The 21446-nt window shown below is 41.9% G+C and overlaps 4 protein-coding genes across 4 annotated transcripts in view; 2 read left to right on the forward strand and 2 right to left on the reverse strand.

The window, feature by feature from the left end:
- Positions 1-3882, reverse strand: part of LOC133838506 (B9 domain-containing protein 1) — a 43752-nt gene extending 39870 nt beyond the window's left edge. Inside the window, exon 1 of the mRNA XM_062269632.1 lies at positions 3558-3882. The gene's annotated coding sequence lies outside the window, so the exon portion shown is untranslated. The remainder of the gene's footprint in view (positions 1-3557) is intronic.
- LOC133838496 (A disintegrin and metalloproteinase with thrombospondin motifs 9) overlaps positions 1-9372 on the forward strand; it is a 41363-nt gene extending 31991 nt beyond the window's left edge. The window contains 17 exon segments of the mRNA XM_062269618.1: positions 83-521; positions 580-860; positions 1001-1521; positions 1582-1731; positions 1798-1956; positions 2021-2589; positions 2651-2712; positions 2714-2837; positions 3050-3178; positions 5411-5637; positions 5699-5982; positions 6039-6240; positions 6302-6466; positions 6528-6707; positions 6766-7134; positions 7192-7872; positions 7934-9372. Coding sequence (XP_062125602.1) covers positions 83-521; positions 580-860; positions 1001-1521; positions 1582-1731; positions 1798-1956; positions 2021-2589; positions 2651-2712; positions 2714-2837; positions 3050-3178; positions 5411-5637; positions 5699-5982; positions 6039-6240; positions 6302-6466; positions 6528-6707; positions 6766-7134; positions 7192-7872; positions 7934-8032 — 4641 coding nt within the window. The 3' untranslated portion in view covers positions 8033-9372.
- Positions 9373-9785: 413 nt separating this feature from the next.
- LOC133838502 (actin, indirect flight muscle) lies at positions 9786-11436 on the reverse strand. The gene is made up of 2 exons (XM_062269625.1): positions 10481-11436; positions 9786-10413 (listed from the first exon to the last, which is right to left on the reverse strand). Exons 1-2 carry the CDS (start codon positions 11403-11405, stop codon positions 10208-10210), a joined length of 1131 nt encoding a protein of 376 aa, XP_062125609.1. The 5' UTR covers positions 11406-11436; the 3' UTR covers positions 9786-10207.
- A 7206-nt stretch (positions 11437-18642) lies between these two features.
- Positions 18643-21446, forward strand: part of LOC133838509 (probable basic-leucine zipper transcription factor Q) — a 13654-nt gene continuing 10850 nt past the window's right edge. The window contains exon 1 of the mRNA XM_062269636.1: positions 18643-19436. Within this exon, the coding sequence (XP_062125620.1) occupies positions 19370-19436 (67 nt within the window). The 5' untranslated portion in view covers positions 18643-19369. The remainder of the gene's footprint in view (positions 19437-21446) is intronic.

Here is a 21446-nt window from a genome sequence, read left to right on the forward strand (position 1 = left end):
TGCGCGATATCGAATTGTATCGAATTGAGCCGCCGACTAAGACTTTCTTCTTTTCATTCTCTTTTTGTTGCATCGCAAACAGCTCGTGCTGAAGAAGACCTGCGAGTGGTTGTTCTACAAGATTAAATACAACATGTCGACACACTGGCGTCAGTCCGCCTTCGTGATCGCCTTGGTGACGACGGTCATATTTGTGATCATTGGACTCATCTTTGGCCTCAGCAGTCCGCCCAGCAGCAGCACCAGCATTCGGCTGGATCAAATAAATGCCGACAGTTCAGGGATTAGCGGACCCAGGCAGTTTATAAACGACACAACGGTGATCAACTGGAGCGACGATGGCTCGGATATCGAAAGAGACGACGACATTGGCGTCGGCATCGGCGTCATCGAAGACATTGGCGACGACAATCTCAACGACACCGTCACGCCCATTAAGCAGCACAACATCAGCCTCAACTATGAGGATCTGCTCTACGAATCGAAGCGACACAGCGACAGCAACAGCAGCAATCAACGAGGTGAGTGAATCTGAACCGCGACAGCGTCTCGAAGTGGCCACTGATATCCTGCTTGCAGATGCCACATCCTCATTCAGCCAGACGGGGACATTTCGCAGCAAGACGAACAAGATTTGGGATCCCCATCCGGAGTACAAGCTGGAGATGTTCGGTCGTGTGCTGCATCTCAAGCTGTCCCAGGACAGCTCGTTTGTGCCATCGAAAACATTTCGCATCATCAACATACTACACAATCGCACCGAGGAGCTGGAGGCTGACAACGACCTCGGCTGCATTTACTCGGGGCGTGTGGAGGGCGATAGTCAATCGAGGGTCGGCGTTTCCCTCTGCGGTGGCATGGTAAGGTCAACAACAACTTTGCCATTTGCATTATACATTATACATTATGCGAATTATGCTTATCACAAAAATATCGGCAAATATGACTACTAATTAGCCATTACCCCTTGCTCTCGCTCTTCTCTCCTCCTAAATGGCAGACTGGTTATATCAAAACTAGTTTCGGCTCGCTGCTCATTCAGCCACTTGTCATAAACCAGACAAACAGCGACCCGATCTTGCATCGTGTTTGGCGGCACTCTCTGCGAAATCGCAGACACGCTGTCTCCGACCTGGACATGGCACTGGAGGCCTTCGAGCTGGGCGAGACGACGCGACCTCGGCTCACGCGCAACAAGCGACACTATCCCAATCAGAGCAACCAGGTCTATACGCTGGAGGTGCTAATCGCCGTTGACAACACGATGCTCGAGTTCCACAAGAGCGATCTCACTTCCTACATTCTCACCCTATTCTCGATAGTATCGAACATCTTTGCCGACGCCAGCATTGGCAACTCCATTCAAATTTCGGTGGTCAACCTGCTCAGTCTGCGCGACAACATTCCCAATAGCAGGGCGGGTAATCGACGCCACGGCTCCCCATCGGACAAGCTCAAGCACTTCTGCTCGTTCCTCTCGAAAAAGGGCTTCCACTACGACACTGCCATGCTAATTACAAGGTAGGTCTACTCTTTCCACTTGATTGAACGGCAGTTGAGCAACTCTTCGCCTCTTCGCAGGAATCAGATTTGTGACAACGAACGCGAGGAACGCTGCAACACCCTCGGCCTGGCCGAGCTGGGCACAGTTTGCAAGGAGCGCTCCTGTTCCATAGCGCAGGACAATGGCCTGCCCGCCGCCTTCACCATTGCCCACGAACTGGGCCACATGTAAGTCTCTCACACGGTGTCCCTTTTTGCTGCTGTCCCTGCTGACCGCTTGCTTTCTGCTTGCAGTCTGAACATGCCACATGACGACGACGATCGTTGCAAGGGACACATTACGAAGACAGGCAACAATCGCACCCTACACATAATGTCCAGCGTGATGGGCACCCACATGCATCCGTGGTCCTGGTCCAAATGCTCCCGGCACTATGTTTCCGAGTTCCTCGAGTAAGCACCCAACCAACCCATTCTTCATCTATCAGTTATCCTTCATAGCAAATTTCTTTCGCAGAAAAATGGACAAGTCCTGCCTAGAGAACACGCCATCCAGCTTTCTGCCGAACCTCAACTCAAAACTTCCAGGCGAGATCTACTCCCTGGATCACCAGTGCCAGCTAATATATGGCAATCAAAGCACCCAGTGCGACCACAACTACGCCGAGTGCAAATATCTCTACTGCAAAGACAACGACGCGTGCCACACCAGCAGTATGCCCTGGGCAGATGGCACGCCCTGCAACAATGGCAGATATTGGTGCCAGAGAGGCAAATGTGAGTCCCGCATGGCCAGCTATACCAAGGTGGTGAATGGCGGTTGGGGACCCTGGAGTCCCTTTACTCCCTGTAGTCTCACTTGCGGTGGCGGCGTGCAGGAATCCCGCAGGGAGTGTGATAGTCCACAGCCGGCGAATAATGGCAAGTTCTGTGTGGGGAGTCGGAAGAAATATCGCTCATGCAACACGCATGCCTGCCCAGCGGGCACAATGGATCCTCGGGAGCGTCAATGCTATGACATGAACGGCAAAAACTTTAACATCCCTGGCATAAGTCCGCACTCCAAGTGGATTCCCAAATATGGATGTAAGTTGTGACAAAGAAGAGAGTGAGGAGAGGTAAAGGCTAACTAACGAACTCTTTACAGTGAATGCTCATGTGGCGGACAAGTGCAAGTTGTACTGCCGCCTGGCTGACGATAGCGCCTACTTTTTTGCTAGAGGAAAAGGTCATCGATGGCACCACGTGCACCGTGGACAGCTTCGACAAGTGTGTGAACGGCATCTGCCGTCCGGCTGGCTGCGACAACGAGCTCAACTCCATCGCTAAACTGGGTAAATACAAGCCAAGATGAAGAATAAAATCTTAAAAAGGGAATTCTTAACACTAACAAGTTTCTCCCAGAAAGTTGAATTTGAACATTGCAACTCTTGCTTTCAGATATTTAGAATTTAATAAAAAAAATGATTTAAAATTATTTCTCTGTGAAAGATCTCTTGAATCTAAACAAAAAACTATGTGTACTTTTTTTCGTATCCATCAACAGACAGATGCGGTGTATGCGAAGGCAAAAACGATACGTGCGCAACACACACCGGAAGTATCCAGGTCGCCGATCTGCTGAGGCAAAAGAGGCCCCCTTCGAGCCTCTTCCCCGTCACGACAATACCAAAAGGTGTGTACACTCCCAACCAGACTTAAGACCCAAGACCCAAGAGTCATGCCAAAAAGAGTACGCATACCCAAAAATCCATAACACACATTTATAAAATCCATCCACACCCTCACGCATCGTTGCCAACGTGCCGCAAAAAAGTTCTATAATTAAAATTTGGCTAATGATTTGATGAATGAATGCTAATGGTAAATGTTTCTGCGTTCCGGGACTTAATGTGCAATTAAATAGTTTTACGACATCGATGGCCAATTGAGTCATCTCCACCGACACAAACACACACACATACGCACACAGAGACAGAGACACGCACGTGCAAGCACATGCATGCCTAAACACGCCCAAACATGCAAAATAGTTGTATAGAAAGTCAGCTCACCTTGTTTGATTAGAAGATACGCGTGACTCGTATGATGCCCTCTGCTCCCCAATCGACTGTTCTCATTCTGATTCAGCTGACGATGCCAATTTCCAATCCAAATCCAAATGCATCTAGGCGCCTCACGTACGGACTGATTGCACTCAACAGCGGCGCCTACGCTGCCCTGAGGTCATTTCAGCAAATTATTATTTTAATCGCACACCGACACTTACAAGCACACACAATCACACGCGCACACTTGTTACACTAGCATTAGCAATGATGAAATTTTTTGGAAGGTGGAACATTTGCGAAAATAAGTTTACGGCTTTTTTCGCTTGAGTACAAAGCAAACATGAAAGAAATACATATGTATTTTACATACATATACTGCGAAAGGACAACAGCGGTAGACGTTTTTATTTTTCACTCCCGCACTCAAAAACGTGTACACTCACTCACTTGTTAAACACGATTAACTGCGTTAAACTTATTGCGCACAAAAAAAAAAAACATAACAAAAAAAAAAAAAAAATTATCGCCCGACACTTTTTAGTTCCGCCATTTTGCCCACGTTGTATCTCACGTTACTCCCAAAGAAGAGCAAGCACATGTTTTTTGCAGGAACTAAAGCTTTTTTTCGTTACTTCTTTAGGCTATAAGCCGACTTTTGCATTCAGCTTATTGCGCACTACAAAATAGTATATTTAATAGCATAATTGCATTTAATTTAATTTTTTCTAATAAACTTTCTAATTGGATATTAAGTGCGTGTCGCATAATGAAGACTTGGCGGCGAATTACTACGCAAATGTGGGCACACTGGCCAAGTGCAGTTCATTATAGAATGTTTATCGGCGACAATTGCATTCGCCAACCTTACCGAAAAGAAAGAAGAAGAATAATCGATAAATTTAAATTTCAAAGAAATATTAATCTTAATAATTCATTTGATTTAGAAAAATCAATTATTGGGGAAAAATCACAAAGTGTGATCGTCTCCAAACCAATTTGCCATAATTATTATTACAACTCGATTTCTAGCCAATAGTTAGATATATTTACCTGTGTATACTGCGAAAGGACAACAGCGGTAGACATTTTTATTTTTCACTCCCGCACTTAAAAACGTATACACTCACTCACTCATTACATTTTGGTGTTATTAAACACGATTCACTGCGTTAAACTCATTGTGCACAAAAAAAAAAAACAAAAAAATTCAATTGGTTACCCGAAACTTTTTAGTTCCGCCATTTTGCCCACGTTGTATCTCACGTTGCTCCCAAAGAAGAGCAAGCACATGTTTTTTGCAGGAACTTAACCTTTTTTTTCGTTACTTCTTTATGCTATAAGCCGACTTTTGCGTTCAGCTTATTGCGCACTACAAAATAATATATTTAATAGCATTTAATTTAATTTTTTCTGATAAACTTCCTAATTGGATATTATGTGCGTGTCGCTTAATGAAGACTTGGCGGCGAATTACTACGCAAATGTGGCCACACTGGCCAAGTGCAGTTCATTACAGAATGTTTTATCGCCGACAATTGGCAACCTTACCGAAAAGTAAGAAGAAGAAGTGGATATCGATAAATTTAAATAATCGATCAATTTAAATTTCAAAGAAATATTAATCTTAATAATTCATGTCATTAAAAAATTATTGGGGAAAAATCACAAAGTGTGATCGTCTCCAAATCAATTTCAGGGCTGGCATATTTAATATTACAAATCGATTTCTAGCCAAGCACATAGTATTCTATAACAGGCAAGCAGCTCGACCGTTGCAACGCGTGGGCTGCATAACGTCTTTTAGTATTATTGAGTGCAATTAAAAGGATTATGACCAAGTATTTTGTTAATTGCAGGTGCCTCGAATATATTCATCACCCAGACCGGTTATCCCGATCAAAACTACATTGTCCTCAGCGACGATCGGCATGTAGCGCTGTTGAACAGCGACAAGGTCGTAACGCCTTATCCAAAGAAGTACTCCTATGCTGGCGTAACCATCGATTACAACGGCTCCAACAGCACAGAGGAGCAAGTGAGCACCACATACTCATTCAAAACGACGCGTGATTTGATCGTTGAGGTAAGACAAATAAATAATTTGTATTCATTTATTTTTGTTTAACCAACAACTTGCTGTATAGCTTATCTCTATTGATCTGAGTGCTGCGAAGAATCAGCAGACTGTACTGATCACATACACCTACACACTGGACCTGCCACGCGTTGCTGCCGAGCCGGAAGTAGAGATCTATCGCTGGCAAATGCAAGCGTGGGGCAACTGCGACTCCCTCTGCCAGGGCACAATGCATCGCCAGGCCGTCTGCGTTAGTATCACTCAGGGCGTAAAGGTGGCGAGTCAGTTCTGCGATGGATCCGCGATGCCGAAGCCCGAGTATCGCAGCTGTAATACCGAATGCGAACTTACGTGAGTTGCATGCCACTTAAAACGAGAATCATAGCTAATCCTTGGCTTCTCTGCAGATTGAACACCACCAGCATTTCGGAGTGCTCGGCTTCCTGCGGAGAGTTGGGCACACGCGAGAAGACCTTAAGCTGCATACAGACAATCCCCAATATTCCGCGCTCGAATATCGTGGACATGTCCTATTGCGAACTCAAGTTTGAGATTGTGCGTCACGAGCAATGCCGCGAGGGTTGCTGGAACTACACGGATTGGTCAACGGTAAGTGAATTTAGCTAAAGGCATAAAGACAAACTATTGATTGAGGCATTCATTTGGGCAGTGCACCAAGACCTGTGGAACTGGCACCCAAGTGCGCGAAGTGCGCTGCTATCTGAATGGAATGCCAGTCAGCGATGAACTCTGCAATCGCCGTACCAAGGAGTATCTGAATGACAATCTGCGCACCTGCAATATGGAGCCATGTCGCTTTTATCCAGATGTGACGGTGAGTAAAACAAATGTCTAAAATAAGCTTTGCAAGCTTCATTAACACTTTAGCCCCGCAGATAAACACTCGTTCGGTGAACCACTGGATGGCGGGGGAGTGGGGCGAGTGCAGCGATTGGTGCAAGATGAATCGAACGGTGACCTGCACGAGTCCCTATGGCAATCAATGTCCACTGGACAAGAAGCCTAAGAATGTGCGCAACTGCTGTCACATCAAGTACACCAGTGAATGGGAGCAAGTGAGTACAATACTAAACTGACTTAAATATAGTTATTAACTTTCATTACTGTCTTTAGTGCTCTGTGGAGTGTGGCACGGGCAAAAAGCACAAGGTGCAGCGATGTGCGCGAGTCTACAAGCCAGAGGTGCCTGGAGCACCCAAGCGTCGCGTGTATGTCGACGACTCCTTCTGCACAACACTTAAAGTACGCAAGCCCAGACTGAGGAAGTCCACGAAAATCTGCAAGATCAAGTGCCAATGGAAATCGTCGCCGTGGACGCCCTGCTCCAAGGATTGTACCGAGGACTATCAGTCGCGCTATGTGCGCTGCGAGGCCTTCCAAGGTAACATGGTCAGCGATCATCATTGCGATGTCAAGCGACGACCCAGTCGACGAAGATTTTGCTCCGAATGTGTGCAACAGCAGCTCCAGGTGTTGACACCAGTAAGTGCAGGCTTATCAATAGCTAAAATATTTTCTAATTTGTATTCTTAATTGCAGTGCGATTGCATGGGTTACGAGAGGTATCGAATCATATACCGCGACTCGCATGGAAGGCGTGTTGGCAACAGAGCCAAAGAGAATAGGCGCAAGTGCAAGCCACCGCCTAGCTGCGCCTCTGGAGGAATGATGGCCGCCCACAACAACATCGGCAGCAGCTACAACAATGCCGAAAAGGCGAGTCGAAGTGCGCAGAGCTGCGCCGATCTGAAGCGCATGTATGGCATCGACAAGGACGGCGAGTACACGATACAAGTGCGCTTCCGTCCAGTGCGCATCTACTGCCATCAGATGAGGAGCGCGGCGCCTCGGGAATACATTACCGTTCAACCGCAAGAGAATTACTCCATCTACTATGAGTACAAGACACTTCTGCTGAACAGCTGTCCGCCCACAACGCGCGCTCACGAATATGCCAACGATCAGAACTCGGGACGGACGCACTTCAACAAGCTGCGACTCAACATTACCGATCTGCGCATCATTGAGAATGACTTTGAGTTCTCGCAGTCGCGGGGCCAGCGACAGTCTCTGGGATCTGCAGGAGATTGCTACAATCAGAACACGGCATGTCCGCAGGGTGACTTCTCCATCAGTCTGCAGCGCACGGGTTTCCAATTACGGCCCGGCACCGTGTGGAACACATACGGCAATCGAGCGGTCATGCAGCGGGCGAGTGGGGTAAATATAATCAAGAATTTCATTTGATAGTCGAAAGTAACCATATTCTGTTTTATTCCAGTTCGACACGTCTTCATTGTCTAGGCGAGCTTTCTGTGGCGGCTTCTGCGGTCGTTGCTCCATTGCGCCATCGTCCGGGCTTTACGTGGACGTTGTGTGATCCATGCGGGCGCCTGACTGATGTGGCCTCCAGGATGGGCTTGACGAATCATTGGTGCTAGACGCGTCTAACGCGCGTCTCCTCCTGTGCAGCCAAACAACTTGCATCCAGCGTGAGCAATGGCGGATCAAAGCGACCTCCCAATGGAAACAACGCGAAGTGCTTACGAGTTAAGTTCAGTTGCTGCACAGAACTTATACAAATTGAATAGTATTAAAAACAGAAAGAACGAAGAAGAAGAAGAAGAAGTTGGGAAATATACATGTGTAGTTTTAGCTAGGGAAAAAATTTGATTCGACGGATATCAAAGCAAAAAGTATTTTCAAAATTAAAAATTCAAAATTGTTAGCCTGGCTGCCGGGAAGTTAAAAGTGAAATCTATTAAGTGAAATCTATTAAGGTAACTCGAACAAACTGGACGCCAAAAGAATATTAGATGTCTAATGTCTGATGTCTGATTAAGAGGAAATATATAGGTTTCATATGAACGAAATTACATGAATATTTCATCGCCATTTATAGAGTGTAAGAAGCGTATTGTAAATAGTCAAGTAGTTAACAAATTAATTATTGAGTGAATGTTAAGCAGAGCTTGTCAACAAATGATATTTGTACTTCTAATCTATAACGATATCTATGTATCTGAATGTATGTAGAATCTCAAGTACATTTTTAAGTAAAGCAATCTCTACGATTGTTGGAGCTTCGCAACGCTTTTCGTCTTATCTCTGAACTTTAGTAAGTGCAATGCCCGTTTATACAATATTTGTATACTTATTTTATTTGGAGAGTAAGCCATATACATATACAAATATATACATATACATATATTGGAGTATAAGTGTGTTCTATACTAAATAATTATATTTACTTAGTTAACACTAAAAAGAATACTCATATTTAATAGAATCCCCACCAAATGAGAAATGGATTGAGAAACCGTAAATAATGTTAGCATCCCAACCAAAATTAGAATTTTTTATACATATATCATCGCGCGAACTATTCCTTTTTTTATTTTTGGGTCCTTTACCAACACCAAACTCACACACACACACATACATATGTACATATTCGCACATATATACAATTTCAATTACAAATAACTTACCGCACTGCCCTCGCTGCCAACTATTAAATACTAATGTATTTTAGTATTATGAAGGTGTATACATTAATAAATTATTCTAAGCATTTACATACATCTAATTAACATAGGCACCACAACATAAGTGAATTAATGTAAGCACAACATAACATAGGAATAATAATTAACACATAAGTATAATATCATTAATAATCATAATTATTATGACGAATAAAACTGTTGTTAAACTAAATATGTGGCTGCATTCTTTCTTTATGGTATTGGAAGTAATATCTATTGAAAATTTAAATTATACACACCTTACTACAAAAATTTAAAATTATAGAAAACTTTTAAATGACTTTTAGTTTTAGGGAATCTTCTATTCAAAAGAAAAGATCGAACTCTTTCTTTCATTATCGTAATAGAAAAAATGTCTTTATTGAAAATGTGTGTTTATAGTTTTAATGGAAGATATATATTTTTATGGTATTGGAAGTAATATCTATTGAAAATTTAAATTATACACACCTTACTACAAAAATTTAAAATTATAGAAAACTTTTAAATGACTTTTAGTTTTAGGGAATCTTCTATTCAAAAGAAAAGATCGAACTCTTTCTTTCATTATCGTAATAGAAAAAATGTCTTTATTGAAAATGTGTGTTTATAGTTTTAATGGAAGATATATATTTGGCTTTAATATTTGGCTAAGATACAAAGCCCTTTCATATACACTTGAAGTAAGTTTATAAAATATGTGTTTTTTGTTTTACACTTTCAACGATTTCACTAAAGATATTCGTGGTGAACATCGCCAGTGTATTGTTTTTGGTATTTTGTAATTGATTAATGTGTCTTTTTAATGATATTTGTGCAATAGATCTCGAGACTAGGGTTCGGATTGATCTTCTTATCCACCCGGTCTTCGTCTTCTTCTCTTTGGTTGCAGTTCTCGTTGAATGTGAAGCGTGTTGGTGAAAAGCTCGCCGATGTTGGTGTTGGTGTTGGTGAACGCGGTGCTGGTTTGTGACATTGCTAAGTTGGTGGTTGTTGTCTTTGTTGATCTTTCGCTAAGCGGGAAAGATTTAAAAGCACTTGCGGTGCACAATGCCGGGGCCGGACTCATCGTATTCCTGCTTGGAGATCCACATCTGCTGGAAGGTGGACAGAGAGGCCAAGATGGAGCCACCGATCCAGACGGAGTACTTTCTCTCAGGTGGAGCAATGATCTTGATCTTGATGGTCGATGGGGCCAGAGCAGTGATCTCCTTCTGCATACGATCAGCAATACCTGATAGAATAAGAGTAACGTAGTATGAGTAAGGATTCAAGCTTTTTATATAAGTGCTTATTTTTACCTGGGTACATGGTGGTACCACCGGACAGCACAGAGTTGGCATACAGATCCTTGCGGATGTCGACGTCGCACTTCATGATCGAGTTGTAGACAGTCTCGTGGATGCCAGACGACTCCATGCCCAAGAACGAGGGCTGGAAGAGAGCCTCGGGGCAGCGGAAACGCTCGTTGCCAATGGTGATCACCTGACCATCGGGCAATTCATAGGACTTCTCCAGGGATGTGGAAGCGGCAGCGGTGGCCATTTCCTGCTCAAAGTCCAGGGCGACATAGCACAACTTCTCCTTGATGTCACGCACAATCTCACGCTCGGCAGTGGTGGTGAACGAGTAGCCGCGCTCGGTGAGGATCTTCATCAGATAATCGGTCAGATCGCGACCAGCCAAGTCCAGACGCAGAATGGCGTGGGGCAGAGCGAAGCCCTCATAGATGGGCACAGTGTGGGAGACACCGTCACCGGAGTCCAACACGATACCGGTGGTACGACCGGAGGCGTACAGGGAGAGCACAGCCTGGATGGCAACGTACATGGCTGGCGAGTTGAAGGTCTCGAACATGATCTGGGTCATCTTCTCGCGATTGGCCTTGGGGTTGAGTGGGGCCTCTGTCAATAATACTGGATGCTCCTCGGGGGCCACACGCAACTCATTGTAGAAGGTGTGATGCCAGATCTTCTCCATGTCATCCCAGTTGGTAATGATGCCGTGCTCAATGGGGTATTTCAGCGTGAGAATACCACGCTTGCTCTGAGCCTCATCACCAACGTACGAATCCTTCTGACCCATACCCACCATCACACCCTGGTGGCGTGGACGACCCACAATCGAGGGGAAGACAGCACGGGGGGCGTCATCACCAGCGAAGCCGGCTTTGCACATGCCCGAACCGTTGTCGATAACTAATGCACCCGCATCATCGTCACACATTTTGACAGTTTATCTGCAATTTAAATGGAAATGCGATAAGTAATTAGAGGTTGTTTTTGGAACTAGAGTAAATGTTTTGGTGTGTGTGACTATGAGGTGGTATATTTCCTGAAGATATTTTAGAATGCCTTTTGAGGAACCTTTTAGAAATGTTCTAATTAGTCTGATCCAAAGCAAGTCTCAGTCTTCTGTAAGATTTTCTAGACGAGATTCCTAATTCAATTCATATTTTAGATTGCATTTGCAGACAATTTTAATATTGTTGAAATGAGCCTTATTCTAGTCTCTTCCCAATTAGATATTTCTTGAAGCTCAATTGATATTTTATATAGCTTTTTGATTATCCTCTTTTTAATATTATCAAAATGAGGCAAGGCGATTGATATTCTAAAGTTTCCGGATATGAGATCAGTGCGATCCCAAAGATGATAGAAGATATTGCACTTTCAAGAAGACGACTTTAACATAATCCAAATGAGACTCAACAGCAGAATGTTCTGCAAATAGCTAATTATTTTCTATTATTAGATTAACAATCGAATCCGAATTGAAGGAAATTATTTCACTTTAAAAATAGAATCGACATCACGTATTCCGAAAGAGAAGAATGCATTGAAGTTTCTCCGATTTCCAAATGTGAGTTTTCACTTTAAAATAGATGCTTTGAGTTTTATCGCGTATTCCAAATTAGACTGGAAGAAGAACTCTGTGAATATCCTTTGGGAATTTGTCGTTTCTTTGTTCGGTAGATGAAAGTATCGCTGCACAAACACAACCACACAAACACACACACCTTTTTAGGCCAACGAAAGGATGTGGTGAAAATAAATCGCACGTTCGATTCTTGTTGGCGTCTAGACTCAACAACAAATGGCACGCCGATCGCCAAGGGTCGTCTTTATATCGAAGGCTCTCCCAGATGATCAATTGAGTTGAGAACTCAATTAGTTGGCAGCCAAGCAGAGAGAGAGAGCGTTGCCACGCATTCACCGTGAATCGATCCATATAAGCCATTTTCTTAATTGTCGAGCGAGCAATTTAAGAAACTGTCCGAGAGTAGGCGACACTTAAATGCGCTGCACTTGCTTTAAGAAGGGAAAATGTTATTTCGATATATTCTTCTTTTAAATCTCCATTCATAAAGAACTAGGAATTCTTAACCCAATCTGAAAGACCTCAAAGTGTAGCGCATTGCGAAAAAAGGGAAAACAGAGAAAGACAAAGAGCTGCAGGGGGTAGATGGAATGCCAACAATCTGAATGACTGATAAGCAAATATGCGTGGCAGGGAGAGCAAGGCAGGCGATTAGCCGATAGCATTTGTCCCCATACCGTCTCGGATCTCGCCCCTGTTCCCCGTCGAAGTGCCGAAGATACTTCGCCTCGTTGCCAATTCAGAAAATAGAAACGAACCTTAGAAGGACTGGCAGATGCCGCAAGACAATTGGCGGACCGTGGACCCTGAGCAGCCGCCGAATGTGCGAGCGGAGAAAGGAGACAGAGCCACAGTGCAACAGAGATAGACAGAGACGCACCAGTCGGAGCAGCAGACCGACGATGAAAAGATGCATCTCGAGGCGGCAGGCGACAGGCGGCATCGGCGGGCACCAAAATAGACGCCGCTAACAGAGAGCGACACCTATTAACCAACATCAAGGTTGATCTCCGCGAGCATCTCGAGGAAGAGCAGCCAGCACGTCTGCCTCTTCTGCCTTCTGACAACCCCGCCCCCTGCAACAGATCGTCGCGAAGTTGCGAAATTGGCGTGGCGCGCATTTTTCATGCCAATTCATTGCAATTTACCAAAATCAGCGTTGAGAGATGCATTTTTATTCGTGCGATGCGATGCGCCAGTTGATTGTGTGAGTACTCGAATTTGCTTTGCTCATTGTTTTGTGCTCGTATTCTTATTTATAATTTACTCATTCCTTCGGAATTTATCCTTTTAAGCACATTTCAAATCGATGTTACGTGGCAAGATATATATATATACACTTAATTATACATTTATATATAGATGCTGTTTAACTAAAAATAATTGACAAGTGTTCGGAAGTGATTAAGTGAAATTCTTGCAAATTCTCGCGTAGAGATCAATTGACTGTGATTAGCTGATGCTCTACATCTATCACATAATCAATTAATTCAATCGAAAGGTAAATTATATATGCATATTTGCTTTCGCTAGTTTCGTCACAAATTACCATTCCCCAACTTTTATATTTAAAATTAGAAATTGATATCTCTGTTATAGGAAAGAACAGAAATGTTGTTGAAGTAAAATCACTTTGTTAGTCTATTCACAAATCACAAATTTTTCGATTTATCTGCGCTGCCTAAAAGTATGCAACACTTTTTTGGACTTCAGCTAAGCGAATGCTCTTTGGCTTATCAGCTGCATGTAAACATGTGAATTGATGTTTAGAGTTTTGCTCGAATGCATTTCAAGTATTAAACAATTTACTCGCATGCTGAAACGTTGACTGAAGTAAACGTTAAGCAAAGTTCAACGCCTTGCAGTCAACAGTTTTTCATGAACTTCAACTAAGAAAATACTTAGTTCATGGACTTATTTTTTGTTTAGATATGATTCATTTTTTTAAGTAATTAAACCAGTACAGCAATAAAGACGTATTATTTTATAAACAGAAGTGCGCTTCTATTTGATCTGCATACAGTTGTGAACTTTAAAATAGCAGTGCTTAGGGATATTCTATTATAAGCGCAACTTCGACAAAATTTAGTTATAACAGCTTAATTTATTCATTTCTAAATATAATAAAAAAATAAAAAAGATGCATTATGAATTTCATTGAAGTTGTCAATTAAAAGAAACATAAATAACTATTGAATACTGAATTCTGTGATTAAAAAAGTTCTCGGAATATGAAAACCAATAAATTGACATTCGCTTTGTGTGTGTTCCTTACACAACTTGAAATGGAAATGGTTATACAAGATGGTGAAATTGAGGCCTAAATGCAAGACTTGAAAAAGATCAAGAGAATATTATTGGGCAGCAGCAGCAGCAGGGCAGCCGAAACAATGAAAGAGCACAAAGCGAAAGCTAAGCGAAGCGAACGTGCGCGAGTGCCAAACGAAAGACTTAAGCCACGAACTTGCGCCGTTTGCACTGGGAGAAGTAGAATGAGCCAAAGCAAAAGGCAAATCAAGTTTGTGACGACGACGACGCCAGCTTGAAAAAGAAAGTGCAAGTGGACGCGGATGCTTAAGTATTCCAGCAACGTATAAGTATGTGTGCAAGTGTGTGTTTGTGTGTGTTTCTTTATTCTTCTTATTGTTGGCGTTTGGCTTTGGTGTCTGAGCTTGGCGCTGTGTTGCGGCAGTCGAGACCAAAGCCAAGTTCGAGAGCGCGTTGGCGATGACGACGAAGCAGCTGAGGCAGCAACAACAACAACAACACCGACGTCGACGGCAGCGAAGTTGACCTACTTCCACGCTCTTACAATCAGAATGTTTCATGTTTCGATTTTATTATTTTATTTTTCTTTTTTTTTCTTTCTTTCTGTAGTGTTCGTTTCGTGTATCTTTTTCGATTTGCTGCCTCACACACATTCTCCAGGTGTGTGTGTGTGTATTGGTGTGAAGTTACTTTTTCTTTTCTTGCGTTTCGGCTGCTCTCAATTGTTCAGACTCTGCTTGGTAGGCCTATGAAAGATACGCGCATCTACACAAGAACAATTTCATCGCATGACTTTCCAAAATTTACACTCGCTTTACCTACACACACACACTGAGTGTAAACTGATGGTAGAATTTCACTGAGAGCGTACTCAGAGCTTTTCTTAATTACTTTCGAATATAAATTCTGAATTCATTTTAGACTTTTAAGCAAGTCAATTTAAAGGCAATAAAAGCGGAGCAGTCTGTTGTAAAATATATTTAAAGTATATTAAGAACAGACTAAAAATTTATGATATATTTGTATTCATCAAAGTTAGAATTTGTTACATTAAGACGAATCAATCTCAATTAATTCAGACCTTAAAGCAACTCAATTTAAAGGCAGTAAAAGCGGAGTGTTAAATCTTTAAAGTTTATTTAGTATTATCAATAATTTGGGATACATTCAAATTAGTTAAAGAGAATTGTTAACTTTATGTTAGTGATTTTCAATTCACTAGTTATCAAACTAACTTCACAGCAGTCTCTTCTTTCTATGCTCAACTATTAAGGGTTATCAAAGAGCACACCAATAATTTATGATATATTTGCATTACTTAAAGTGAATCTCAACTCAAAAGTTATCAACTAAAACTAACTGCAAAGCAATCTCTTCATTCTTTACCCAACTTTGAAGTGTTAATAAATTTGGTATTTAAAATGCATATATTTAAAGAATATAAAGAAAAGACCTATAAGTTAAGATATATTCACATTACTAAAAGTTAGAGTTTGTTCCATAAAATGTATCTCAATTCACAAGTTATTAAACAACTAACTTCAAAGCAGACTCTTAATTTTAAAAGTTAGCAAAGAATACCCCAATAATTTGTGATATATTTCCATTAATTAAAGTGAGAGTCAATTTAAAACTTATCATACAACCAACTTCAAAGTTGTCTCTTCTTTTCTTTGCTCAACTTTTAAGGGTTAGCAAATTTTGGTTCCACTGTTCGACAACGTTTAACTTTGTTGCTGTTGGTGTTGCTGTTGCATGACATAAACTTTCGATTGTCTGGCTCTCGGTTCGTCACATAACTGTGACTTCGTCACATTCACATCTCTCGAGGTGTTCTCTTCTCTTCTTGATCTGTTCGTCGCTCGTTAGCTGCGCTGTGCGGCAATTTGGGCTGCGGTTGGGTTTAAAATGGGTAATTGGGTCAGGTCGCGACGGGAAAAGCTTTCAAATTCATTTCACTTAAAATTCTTTGGTCTTAATGTTTCCTCACTCAGTGTTTCGTCGAGTGTTTGTTGTATTTTTAGTCATTCTCTCAGATCTCTTCTCGTGGGCTGTTCTTTACGAGACTCGACGAAATCCCAAATCCCATTTCATTGAATTTACAACTTTCATGGCTTATTTCTTACATTTGTCTGAAGACTTCTCTTGGTGTTGGTTTAATGCGCTTGGCTTTGTTTTGGTTATGGTGGCTCGGCTTTTATTATTTCTTTTTTTTTCTTTTTTGCTTTTTTGAGGTGGTTCTTATTTATTTCTCTTCCGTCGCTTCGCTTCTTTCTTTGCGCTGCTGGTTAATAATATTATGTTAATTATTAAAAAGTGAAAATGCTTTTTATACTTGCGATCGCTCGCTCTCGATTTGAAGTCTTGTGATGTGTCACCTCCTTTGGTTCTGACTCGATGAATCGCTGAATCGATGCGCTGCCAATTAACCAACTTTTGAATCGAAAAGAGTTTCCTTTTCCTGCGAAATGCAGTTCTTGACCTGGACTTTGCTTTGAGCTTGGCCTAAGAAGGGGGATTCATGTTGAATGTACGAATGTGAATAGTGAGTGTGGATTTAACATACACAACTTTCACCCAAATGCGCAGCAAGAGCAAGGCAGTAACGGCATCGATTCGGATGGGGATTGGGATTCGGATTCAAGTATTACCATCAATCGGAACAACGGATGCCGCTGACCATCATCATCTTAACCATCTTCATCTTTATCATCTTCAGCAGATTACCAGACACTTAAGTGAACTCACCTGCAACATGTGCATAGAATTGTAATTGTAATTGTAATTATGCTTGCTGCCAGTGTAAAGTTTGAAAACTCGTGTACACACGATTGAAATTCTCCGGCGATTTCACAATGCTTGGGAAAAATCTCAAAAGAAAGAAAAAGCTGCCTGCCTCAAATGAAATAAAATGAAATGAAAAAAAAGAGGCCTATCCAACTACTGTGTGTGTTAGCAGCGGTCGATTCAATTGAAGCGAAAGAGATAGCGATAACCAGAGAGGGAGTGAGTGAGACAGCAGATGCGGCTTCTACATTAGAAAGTTTTCTTCGCCAACCGAACACAAACGACAAAAGAAGCAACTGTAAGTGCAGAGCCAACACAACACAACACAACACACAAAAAGAGCCTAAACATTGAGATACTTTAAACAGAGTCTGAGTTTAAAACTCCCTCTACGCCTACGTCTTCGTCTCTGTCCACATCTTGGATGGAGACGGAACCCGATCTTGAAACGCTCACTGCAGTCGCAGAAGAAGATGCAGAAGAGTTGAAGACTTGACCAAATGTAACTGCAGCACAAACTACAAAAGATACAAAGATAAAGCAGATCGCTGGGTTGTCTGCTTGGCAATTAAATTATAATTAAGAATCCATTGGAAATTTCACTCTTCTTATGCGTAATTAGCCATGAGCTTTGCTTTATGCAAATAAAAGTAAAACCGAAGCAACAATGGCAGCTAAATTACTTTTGCACAAGTTACAGCGAAACAAAAGCCCACAGACGCAGAAAAAAATATATACAAAAGAAAAAAGAAAAAACTTTAAATTATATAATTAAAAAAAATCTTGACGAAAATAGACGAAAGTTGTAATTTGCAGCCAAGCAACGCGGCGACAGCGTAAGAAAGATGAAACAGCAATAGCAACAGCAAACAGAAATAGAAACAGAAAACGTGAAATGAGAAATGAGAGATAAGCAAAGAAAAGAAACGAAACGAAATGCACACAACAACAGCAACAGCAACAACAACAACAGCAACAACAATAAAAGCAATGCTTAGAAGGCAGTCGACAAACGGCATTCGCTGCGCCAACTGAAGAAAGTTAAAGTTATAAAAGTCCATTTGAAACGTTGTGGAAACGAAACAGCCATAAACTGTAAATAATTAAGCACCAGCAAGTGTGTGTGTACGTGCATGTGTGTGTGTGTGTGTCTCCCAAGGCGAAAGCACACGACGAAGAGCAAGAGCACATGGCGAAGCCAAACTGCAGACCAAAACAAAAGACTTCAACGAAGAACCAAACTTCGTGAGCGAGCGCAAAGCTGCCTGCTACAAGAGTGTGAGTGTCGTAGCTGTGAGTGTGTGCGTGTGAGTGAGTGTGTGAGAGCGAAAGAGAAAGAAATGGAAATGGTAACAGAACCAACTCCAAGAGTGAATGCGAAAGGTGTGTAAGTCTGTATGTGTGTGTGTGTGTGTGTGTGTGTTGGTTAAGCGAAAGCGTCGCCGCAGCAGCAGCGAAACAAAATGGAATGGCATGAAATTTCTTAGCGATCTTTGAGGATAAGCGCTGGTTTCACTGCGCGCTGCCGCACAGACGTCCACAGTTGTTCGAGGCAGACGTTACGTTCAAACGGTCGCGCGCAAGAACTGAGAAAAACTAAACTAAACTAAACTAAACTAAACAGAAAACAGAAGAACTCTTTTACTGCAAAGTGTGTGTGTGTTGAATTGAGACATTGCCAATTCTATAAAAGAAAATCAAGAATAATAAAAGTGATAAAGTGATAAAAGATGTGCAGCAAAATGTTGAATCCTCTTGACTTTAGTGCGCCTGGAATTTGAATTTGATTTTCACTCCGCACACTCGACTTGACAAGCTCTAAAGCGTTATTTACACAAGACACAAGCGTGTGTGCGAGCGAGCGAGAGCGAGAGGGAGAGAGTGAGCGAAAGATAGAGAGAGAGAGACTGTTTTGTGTTCTCTGCATATCAAGCGACAAGCAAAAGTGAAAGTGTTTATTTCATGCGGCTTTAGCTACAAAGATTTCTGATTTAAGTTTTTCGTCGTTTCGGGGCCTCTTGAGCGGCCTCTTGAATGCCAAATATCTGACCATGGAAACCAGGCAGACCAAAAAATAAACCCAATAAGTAAAGCAAAGAGAAACTATCAATACAATCTATCAAACAATTTCAAGTGTAAGTGTGCAAGTGTGTGTGCATTCCCATAACATTGGATTACAAATCACAAATAGAAAGCAAGGATAACAAAAAGCAAAAGCAAGGAGCATTAACTCAACAAACACATCACAATTGGATATGGCTGCCAACGAGATTATGGCACCGACAGTCAACGCAAACTGTCAATACTCGACCAGATATTGCTGTAAGTACAATGGGGCGCATACTTGATATCTGAGTGTGCAGTTGCATTCTGTAGTAGAAAGTAGAGATCGCATCTCAGTCTCCACTTCCAACTCCAACTCCAACTCGATCTCAGCTGCAGCTCACCCAACAGCGAGCAAACGTTGTTGCCCCTCTTGAGCATCGCCATCAACTGCGCCAAGCCACGAACGTTTCTTCTGCTTCTACGCGTCTCTCTTTCTCTTTCTCTAGCTATCTCTATCTCTTTCTCTTTCTGTTTCGCTGCTCGCTGTTGGCTTCTGCCGTTGCTACGACTCGAATATTAATAGGTGAAAGTTGTTGCTTGATTTTTTTCTTTCTTTCTTTCATTACATTTCTGTTTCTTTTCTTTTTCATTTCTTTGGCTTGCGCATTTTCTTCCAAGCTTCAAGACCCTTGCGACTTGCACGATTTATGTTTCCTTCGTTTAAAACTTGTTTCGTTGGCCCAATCTCTTGGCTTAGTCCTGACCCATTTTTTGTCTTTTTTTCATGTTGGCCTCAAGTCGGAGTCTGAGTCTGAGAGTCTGAGTCCAAGGTGGATTCTCGCATTGCGTAGCCTTCGCTTTGCTTTGATTACTTTTGTTTTGTAGTTGTAGTTGTTGTTGTTGTTGTTGCCTGGCCTGACTTGCTGTCGCTTTGGCATTTCCATTTCCATTATAATTAAGCTCTTGCATAATCGAGTTTTGTTTACAAATATTTTGCTGCTGCTGCTGCTGCTTTGGCTTCGCTTTTTCGAGTTCAATGTCCCAACTTGTTGCTCGATTGCAACAGCTCCTGGGCGACGACGCGTGTGGATCTCTCTGGAATGCACGGCGTATGCGCAATATTCGTTGTATCGATTTCTGGTTTCGATTTCGATTTGATTTTGATTTCTATGCATTGATATTTAGCTCGATAAATATTGTTATTGCTGCCACTTTTGCACGCGCAATTATTTAGAATGACTCATCGGGTTTTCTGTTGGCCAACTCACAAAACTGTTGCCAAAAAAACTAAAAAAAACTAAAAAACTATGTGTGAGTGTATCACGCGTCTTATTTTTTGAAGTGCATAACAAGAAAATAGTTTAAAAGTGTTGGAGTCGATGCGAGCTGATTCGAGTGGAGGTTGCTCAATAATACCGTTGCTTGATAAACCGCTACAAATTACATACATCCATACATCAATACATCAATATATATATTCAGAGTTGTTGCTGTTTAGTGTTGTTTTCTGTTTTCTATTTTCGTTTTGAATGCGATTATGCAACCTGCGCTTGAGCTTCGCTTGTTTTCTTGTTTTTGTCGCTTGTTTCTGTCGCTTTGTCGTTTGTCGTTTGCCTCCAAAATGTTGGCCAAGTAACGCGCTGTCGCATCCAATAAAAGCGTCGTCATTAGGCGCACAAAAGAGAAATTTAGCCTGCGCTCCCAGCAAATAGAATTGCAACTTAGGTCTTAAATATTTCGATTTCTAACTTGCGTGAGTTTCGCATATTTCTGCCAAGCGAAGCTCATTCGCTTCCTGCTCCAAAAGAGTGCACATAAATTACTCGAAAATACTCTTATGCAATGCTTATGAATTCTTCGCTTTGGTTTTGGTTTCTTTTTCTTCTTCTTTTGGGGAATATTCCACAAAGTAATTTACTCAAATCTAAAAGCAATCAGCGCATCAATTACTTTAACTCTTTTGTATTCGAGAGATACAAAAGAAATGCTTAATCTATCGCATTTCGTTCGCCTTTCTTTGATGGACTACCACAACAGTGACTCCCCTCTTCTCTCTCTACGCTCTTCATTCACCTTCTTCACTTTTTTGTGGTGGTTTTTTGCCCGCATCGCTGCTTCGCAAAGCGAAGTTTGAGTACTGAGCACTCGCTCGCTTATTAGAACTTTCACTTTAGGTTCACCTCAATTTCAGCCATGTTTCCCTCCGCTTCCACTCACTTCTTGGGAATATACGTATATTTTGATGATAGTACTGTATCAAATATACCAAATATAGAATATGGTATA

This window comes from Drosophila sulfurigaster, chromosome 2R, assembly GCF_023558435.1.
Source record: "Drosophila sulfurigaster albostrigata strain 15112-1811.04 chromosome 2R, ASM2355843v2, whole genome shotgun sequence".
Classification (NCBI taxonomy): Eukaryota; Metazoa; Arthropoda; class Insecta; order Diptera; family Drosophilidae; genus Drosophila; species Drosophila sulfurigaster.